Raw genomic sequence first — 8,313 nt, 5'->3', positions numbered from 1 at the left:
CGGATTCGCGTCCCGAATCGACATTTTGGATATTTGGCAAGCCTACTACTACCTACTTATTAGGTTCCTAAAAGGCAGGTGATATCTTCCAAAAACAGGTTTACCGCTCGTTTACCGCAATTACAGCTCGTTTACCGCACTCTTTAGAACCATTCACATTGACTGTAGCGTTGATAGGAATTAAATCAATAGGTAACAACGCTATAGCGACAGTCCAGTAAAGGAATAATAACAAGGACAGCTCGTAAACGGAATAAATACCCATTTTATTTCTTTCATTTCATTGATATATGTAGCTCATCTCCACAGAGACATTTACCTATTGAAACGAGAGAAGTGTTCCCCCCCCCACCGCAGCGTGCCACCCTGTTCGGGGGATCAGTTTGAACAGGCCTTAATCCGGGGCTGCTAATGATGGTATTGACACAATGGCAGTGAGGTATGCTAAAATGTTAACTGTGTAGTATAGTTTAAATTCGGTCGGATCTCAGCGTAAGCTGCTTAATTTTGCTGATAAAGCAAATTATACCATACATTGCAATATATGTATTAATATAGGAATAAGATATCTTATCTATCTAGATTCTAGACACTGAAATAAATAATGTGTTCTTACCTACTTCCCTAAAGACGTCCAATGATTTGATTTCCACATTTTCCCAACTGAATCACAATATCTAAAATTTCTCGAGGGGGGGGGGGATAAGAGTCCAAACAGTGATGTACCGGGGAGGGGAGGGGATGGATGCTTCAAACTTTCGAAGTCCGAGCCACAGTAAAGGAGGAAAAGGAAAGGCCAAGGGGGAAGGTCCCGGGCCCCCTCGCCCCTCCAAATACGGCCATGGGCCATGTGTCAGTTTCCTAGGTATGTATTTTTTCGCAGACGAGCTTCCGTCTGGATGCTCCAAATTGTAGACAGGAGCCCCTAAATTTTCTTGTTCCTGCCTCTACCTACATATGTCCGGACTCCCAGAAGGAAAAGTCCTAATTTGTCTCAGTAATCGTAGATAAGTACCCACCCAAACCGTCTGCTGAATCAAATCCATGGGTAGATATTAGCAAGCACGATAATACTCTCTCCACCCTTCCACCAAAAGCAGAGGTGCATCTGCATATCTAATACCTATCTTCATACATACACATATCACACATACGTACTTATATACATAGAAGTGACGAGAAAAACCTTTTCCGCAAAATTCATTCGAAAACTGCTAAAATTTCAGTTTTCAGGAGATAGAACTGTTCTTCTAGTTGAAAATTTTTCAGCTGGGTATTTGTTATATCCTTGACACAATCAAAAAAATCCAAATGAAAGCAAGAGGATTGTATACCCCTCCATCCCCCCCCCCCCCCGCAGCGTGCCACCCTGTTCGCGGGAACAACAGTTTGAACAGGCCTTTATCCGGGGCTGCTAATGGTATTGACACAATGGCAGTGAGGTATGCTAAAATGTTAACTGTGTAGTAGCTATAGTTAAATTCGGTCGGATCTGAGCGTAAGCTGCTTAATTTTGCTGATAAAGCAAATTATACCATACATTGCAATATATGTATTAATATAGGAATAAGATATCTTATCTATCTAGATTCTAGACACTGAAATAAATAATGTGTTCTTACCTACTTCCCTAAAGACGTCCAATGATTTGATTTCCACATTTTCCCAACTGAATCACAATATCTAAAATTTCAGTTTTCAGGAGATAGAACTGTTCTTCTAGTTGAAAATTTTTCAGCTGGGTATTTGTTATATCCTTGACACAATCAAAGAAATCGAAATGAAAGCAAGAGGATTGTACACCCCTCCATGTTTCAATGAAAGCTGAATTCATATCAAGTATTGCTTTTTTGGTCAGTTTTAGCGAATATTTGGTGTCCGTAAAGATCCTCGCACATTCGTCGAAAGAAGAAATCAGTCCTAATTTCACAACTTGCATAATGTTTTGAACTTTGGAAGAGGTTGAAGTACGACGAGTTGTATGATCAAAATACTTTTTTAATGGAGCATCAGTAGACTGAACAGCCTGCGTTTTTAGTTCAAGATTTTCAAATGAATTCCCCGTTATGTCTGTGCCGTCGACGGATTTAGGTTTGTTTTCATTCACAAACAATGGAAACTCAATGGAATCGGAGTCCGGTCCCGAAATATGGTTTGGAATTACAGGGGGCTGTAAAATGAGGAAAAGGAAAGGCCAAGGGGGAAGGTCCCGGGCCCCCTCGCCCCTCTAAATACGGCCATGGGCCACATGTGTAGCAGTTTCCTAGGTATGTATTTTTTCGCAGACGAGCTTCCGTCTGGATGCTCCAAATTTTAGACAGGAGCCCCTAAATTTTCTTGTTCCTGCCTATACCTACCTATGTCCGGACTCCCAGAAGGAAAAGTCCTAATTTGTCTTAGTAATAGTAGATAAGTACCCACCCAAACCGTCTGCTGAATCAAATCCATGGGTAGATATTAACAAGCACGATAATACTCTCTCCACCCTTCCACCAAAAGCAGAGGTGCATATCTACCTGTCTTCATACATACACATATCACACATACGTACTTATACACATAGAAGTGACGAGAAAAACCTTTTCCGCAAAATTCATTCGAAAACTGGAGAAAGAATGAGAGAGAGAGAGAGATAGAGAGAGAGAGAGAGAGAGAGAGAGAGAGAAATCGTCTTCCATGAAACATATTGACAATGAATATCCACCAGGATTCTTATTCTTCTGCATAACATAGGATATCAGGGCCGTAAAACAGGAGGGGTGTACAAAACATATGGCACAAACAAGGTAAGTTGTATTGAAACACATGTATAAAACCTGTAAAATGTGTGTCTGAAACAGTAAAATTGTAATTCTTCTATGACTGACTGGGAACTGGGAAATGTATGAGTTATCCCTACCCAAAAGATAAGCGACAACCCATTGTTTGTTTCAAAAATGTATAAAGAATTCCCACATGAAAATAGTGACAGTAATTTATTTAACAAACATGTAATTTCGAGAGAGAGAGAGAGAAATCGTCTTCCATGAAACATATTGACAATGAATATCCACCAGGATTCTTATTCTTCTGCATAACATAGGATACCAGGGCCGTAAAACAGGAGGGGGGTACCAAACACATGGCACAAACAAGGTAAGTTGTATTGAAACACATGTCTAAAACAAGGTAAGTTGTATTGAAACACATGTCTAAAACAAGGTAAGTTGTATTGAAACACGTGTCTAAAACAAGGTAAGTTGTATTGAAACACATGTCTAAAGTAAGGTAAGTTGTATTGAAACACATGTCTAAAGTAAGGTAAGTTGTATTTTACTTCGGGAACTTCCCCTCTTCTGAAGCTCGTCTCCCCTCTTTTTCCTATACATAAGTACAGGCGCTACCACGCCAAAATAGGGGAAACGAGCTTCAGAAGAGGGGAAGTTACGAAGGAAAAATAAGGCTGTACTTAACCCTAAATTCCAAAGAAGGTTTAGCGTCCACAGGTTTAATATGCCACAGCCACACAGTCTCCGGGCATCATTTCGACCAGTAGACCTGGATCTAATTTATTAATTAAACTTTTTGATTTGCCAAACAATCAATGAGATTTAATGAAAAATCAACGAAAATACCTAACTAGTGAAACAAACAAGCCCAGAGCCATTTCTTGTCCGGAAAAGTCCCGCAACATTTGAAAAGTTTGAGCACCGAAAATGGTCTAGTAATCAAGTCAGGTATGTGAATTCGGCCTTTCTAAAAATATTCTGAGGATCGCTCCTGGAAACTATTAAGTACACATCAGGACCGGAAAATGTGGAGAGCAGGAAACGTGAGGTGACTGGAAGATTTTCCGAGGATCGCTCCTGGAAACTATTAAGTACACATCAGGACCGGAAAATGTGGAGAGCAGGAAACGTGAGGTGACTGGAAGATTATGGAGAAACTATTTAATTTACATGACGGAGAAAATAGGGAGCAGAAGAAAATAAAAGAGAAAAAGCAAACGAAAGAAAAAGTAGAAAACGAAGTAAGAGGAAGAGTGGAGAAAAAACGAAGTGCACTGCCAGGAGCAGAAGCATTGACATCAGTAATACATTCATGTTCACTTCTTGACGCTAGTTCCTTTAAATTTAACTTGGAAAATGTTTCCCTTAGTAGATGCAATTTTTTTACTTTTTCACTTGGTACTCAAAATTTTCTAATTCTCTATCCAATGAATACATACGTGTGATTAGCTTGTTCTATCTGTTGCCTGTCAGTAATTTGATTAAGAAAAAAAAATCAGGCTTCTCCAAGGCACTATGAACTATTTCGTTTAGATTAGATAACTTTCGTTCAACGAAGTGCATTATGAAGGATAAGAAGCAAAAAAGTGGTAGAGCGAAAAACAGTACGACATGTTGGAAAAGTATTGAGAATGTTTGGGGTTGGTTTGTTTGCAATGTTTGCATACCTTCTTCAATAAATAGGTAGGATAGGTAGGTAATGTAGTTATACATATATGTGCTGTTGGCTATTCCTATCGTACGGTGTTTAATTTTCTGTACTCATATCTAATCAATTACCATAAGGACAAACAAAAGAAGAAGAAATACAATATGATCTGACAAGGCCTTATGTTCATAATCATTCTCTTGACTTAGTAATCCTACCTATGAATATAACCATTATACATGAAGTAGGTATTTTTAAGTTCTTCCCATTTGAAATACCTATATATGCCAAAGCTCAAGGCCTAGACCCCAATTCAGCAACTGCTGAGGTATGGAGGAAAATGAGTAGCTATGACATATAAATGCGCATAGCGACCGGTGCCAGCATGGTAGGTAAACATTGAATTGTAGGATTATTGAGATTCCGTTGGAATAAGTTTGAGGTGAAGAGCTCAGTCCTGAAGGTGTCAGTAAGATCCTTTGCTGAAGATTTCCCATTGGTTGTCATGTAGAGACACTGGAAAGAAATCAGGTTATGAAGATTTTGTAAATGTGTGTCACAACATTCATACTTGCCTAGTTCGTTTGGAAGTTACTTTTAGGACCAGCTGTAATAAAACGTATAATGAAGGTAAGTTATGAAGATTTGTAAATGTGTGTCACAACATTCATACTTGCCTAGTTCGTTTGGAAGTTACTTTTAGGACTAGCTGTAATAAAACGTATAATGAAGGTAGACACTTCAATGTGCGAAAAACTTCATCAGAAGTCATGATGTCCTTGATCCACGGGACTCCTGAAGTCGTCATTATGGAAAAATATCTAAAGCTAAAGAAACAAAAACCTTGGAACACATCACATGCCTTCAGGCACACTCCATTTGTCAAGGGTTTAGGCATTGCCTGGCCCTTGGGATCAATTTAATTTTGAAGGAAGTTGACTGAAATGTAGAAGTCTCCAAAACCCCGATTTGACCAAAATCACTGATAATCAGGTGAGTTTATATGGTACCCACACGTCAGCTCCCATGGCATAGTGGTCACTGCGCTCGCCTTGCACGCGGGAGACCCTAACAAAAACCTTTTTTATCTAACGACATCATTGGATATTTATTGGATCGAATTGGATATTATTTATTGGATTATTTGAACAGCAAAATATAAATATATTTTCAACCTAGGCACATTAGAATAACTCGGACAAGAATGAGTATGAAACTATTGATTTCAATGAGTTTGTCGAAGATTTGATGTTTATCAGCAATGTCTACTAAATGCCTTGTTAAATCGATCAAACAGTTGGCGTCTCTTGCTTTCTGGCAGTGATGGAATTTGGATTGAACTTCATTGATGAATTCGATCATGTTTTTGGTGGAAGACTGGAGGACGTCATACAGGCTTTTGAATTTGTTGGGTATTTCCATGCAAGATCCGATGTCATAAGATGTGAATACTGATAGTAAGGATGAATTTTCAACATTTTCGTTTGATAGGGGACGTCATACAGGCTTTTGAATTTGTTGGGTATTTCCATGCAAGATCCGATGTCATAAGATGTGAATACTGATAGTAAGGATGAATTGACAACATTTTCGTTTGATAGGGCAGAAGATGATTCACTCTGGAATAAAACAAACCATTTCATATTTCAGAGGACATCTAAGATAAAGAACTACACTGTAATGTTGAACCTAAAATTGCCTCAGCTTCATAAAGTGGATTTTCTGAATATCAGCCCATTGAAACTGTAATGTAGATAGGTGCCCACCTCTATAACTGATTGATAAAGAGCACTGACTCTAAACCCGAAGGTGCTGGGTTCGAATCCCATAAGGAGCGGAGTGTTTTGTTTCTAACCAAACTTTTCCATTACCGGATAGGCATGGATGTAGAAGATGTGCTTTGACCTTTGAAGTAATGCAAAAGTGGTTCCGCCTCAGCTTCATTTTCTGAATATCAGTCCATTGAAACTACTGGTAATGTAGATAGGTGCCCACCTCTATAACTGATTGATAAAGAGCACTGACTCTAAACCCGAAGGTGCTGAGTTCGAATCCCATAAGGAGCGGAGTGTTTTGTTTCTAACCAAACTTTTCCATTACCGGATAGGCTTGGATGTAGAAGATGTGCTTTGACCTTTGAAGTAATGCAAAAGTGGTTCCCACAGGTTTTCTATGTAAACAGGTAGATTCTCATCTTAAGATTCGTTTTTAGAAGCTTAGAACTTCTTGATCCCAAATATTTCCACCTCAGATATGGTAATTTTCCCATGTTATATATTTGATAGGGCAGAAGATGATTCACTCTGGAATGAAACAAACCATTTCATATTTCAGAGGACATCTAAGGATCTAAGATAAAGAACTACACTGTAATGTTGAACCTAAAATTGCCTCAGCTTCATTTTCTGAATATCAGTCCATTGAAACTACTGGTAATGTAGATAGGTGCCCACCTCTATAACTGATTGATAAAGAGCACTGACTCTAAACCCGAAGGTGCTGAGTTCGAATCCCATAAGGAGCGGAGTGTTTTGTTTCTAACCAAACTTTTCCATTACCGGATAGGCTTGGATGTAGAAGATGTGCTTTGACCTTTGAAATAATGCAAAAGTGGTTCCCAGGTTTTCTATGTAAACAGGTAGATTCTCATCTTAAGATTCGTTTTTAGAAGCTCAGAACTTCTTGATCCCAAATATTTCCACCTCAGATATGGTAATTTTCCCATGTTATATAAACAAAAAAGAAAAACATGCTTCCCAGCTGAAAACTTTTCCATCATTATCTAAGTGTGATGTCTAACATCATAGTGAAAAGAATGCTTACTGAACGAAAATATGAAACTTTCTGTGACAAAAGGGAAAAGCTGCACCCCAGATATTATTATTCTTACACTCAAAACATTTTTTCTCCCTTAATACGAGAGATAAAATGTTATGTGAAACCCGCTATGAAAAAGCTCACTGAGTTCTGAATAAAATTACACAAAGAAACGTATTAGCTGCACCCCAGATATTATTATTCTTACACTCAAAACATTTTTTCTCCCTTAATACGAGAGATAAAATGTTATGTGAAACCCGCTATGAAAAAGCTCACTGAGTTCTGAATAAAATTACACAAAGAAACGTATCTATAAATACATAACTAGGATATATAATGAAATATTAGATGTAAATACTTGTACAAGTTTTACAAGACGGTAGAGAGTACCTACACATAGAAGGTATCTATGTAGTGAAAATGTAGGAAGGTACACGTGTAATTCTATGAGAGAAGTATTAAGTATAGGGGTTCCATTATAAAGCGCCACATGCTGACGAAAATCTAAATTCTACAAAAATATTAGATGTAAATACTTGTACAAGTTTTACAAGACGGTAGAGAGTACCTACACATAGAAGGTATCTATGTAGTGAAAATGTAGGGAGGTAGGTACACGTGTAATTCTATGAGAGAAGTATTAAGTATAGGGGTTCCATTATAAAGCGCCACATGCTGACGAAAATCTGAATTCTACATGGCTGTAAAGTCTAAAGTCTACAAGGATCTGAAATCTAAATTCTGCGAGACTCTGAAATCTAAATTCTACAAGGCTCTGTGATCTAAATTGGCTCTGAAATCGAAAATTCTACAAGGCTCTGAAATCTAAATTCTACAAGGCTTTGCCGCTGCCGAATTCGCCATTTGAATTTTCACACAGCCTATATGCTGAATGCTGACTACTATGTACTTGCAAGGTAAGCAATGAAAAAACTTTGAACGTGGAGGGAGAAAAACTTTCTTTCCTTCTCGTTTTCTTTCGAATTCAACTTTTCTTCTTTTTTTTACAAGTTCGGAGTATGGATGATTTCACATTAATTGAAGTGAAGAATGATGGAAATACGCGGTCCGACAAGT

The 8,313-nt window shown here is 38.2% G+C and overlaps 1 protein-coding gene and 1 long non-coding RNA gene across 3 annotated transcripts; both read right to left on the bottom strand.

Moving 5' to 3' along the window:
* Positions 1 to 1,637: 1,637 nt before the first annotated feature.
* On the bottom strand, positions 1,638 to 2,863 carry LOC113466972. Its single transcript, XR_003391203.1, has 2 exons — positions 2,817 to 2,863; positions 1,638 to 2,170 (listed from the first exon to the last, which is right to left on the bottom strand). It is a non-coding gene; the product is annotated as an uncharacterized LOC113466972 (long non-coding RNA).
* Positions 2,864 to 5,496: 2,633 nt separating this feature from the next.
* On the bottom strand, positions 5,497 to 6,839 carry LOC108252261. Of its 2 annotated transcripts, none has more exons than XM_026822836.1 (2): positions 6,695 to 6,839; positions 5,497 to 5,900 (listed from the first exon to the last, which is right to left on the bottom strand). In XM_026822836.1, the coding sequence occupies exons 1-2, from the start codon at positions 6,741 to 6,743 to the stop codon at positions 5,587 to 5,589; spliced, it is 363 nt and encodes a 120-aa protein (XP_026678637.1). In that variant the 5' UTR covers positions 6,744 to 6,839; the 3' UTR covers positions 5,497 to 5,586. The 2 variants fall into 2 exon arrangements, with proteins under 2 accessions (XP_026678637.1, XP_026678638.1); XM_026822837.1 differs by lacking the exon at positions 6,695 to 6,839 and adding an exon at positions 5,971 to 6,074 and having other exon boundaries at positions 5,497 to 5,860.
* Positions 6,840 to 8,313: the final 1,474 nt, after the last annotated feature.

The sequence above is a fragment of the Diaphorina citri genome, unplaced genomic scaffold, assembly GCF_000475195.1.
Source record: "Diaphorina citri unplaced genomic scaffold, Diaci psyllid genome assembly version 1.1 scaffold374, whole genome shotgun sequence".
Lineage (NCBI taxonomy): Eukaryota > Metazoa > Arthropoda > Insecta > Hemiptera > Psyllidae > Diaphorina > Diaphorina citri.
This window is presented reverse-complemented; position numbering and strand designations above follow the sequence as displayed.

Bases quoted from the DNA above. Each gene is read 5' to 3' on its own strand.
- LOC108252261 (XM_026822836.1), bottom strand. From the start codon at position 6,743: ATGAAATGGTTTGTTTCATTCCAGAGTGAATCATCTTCTGCCCTATCA. The intron at 5,901-6,694 runs ATATATAACATG...GTCCCCTATCAA, and splicing joins ATCATCTTCTGCCCTATCAA to ACGAAAATGTTGAAAATTCA.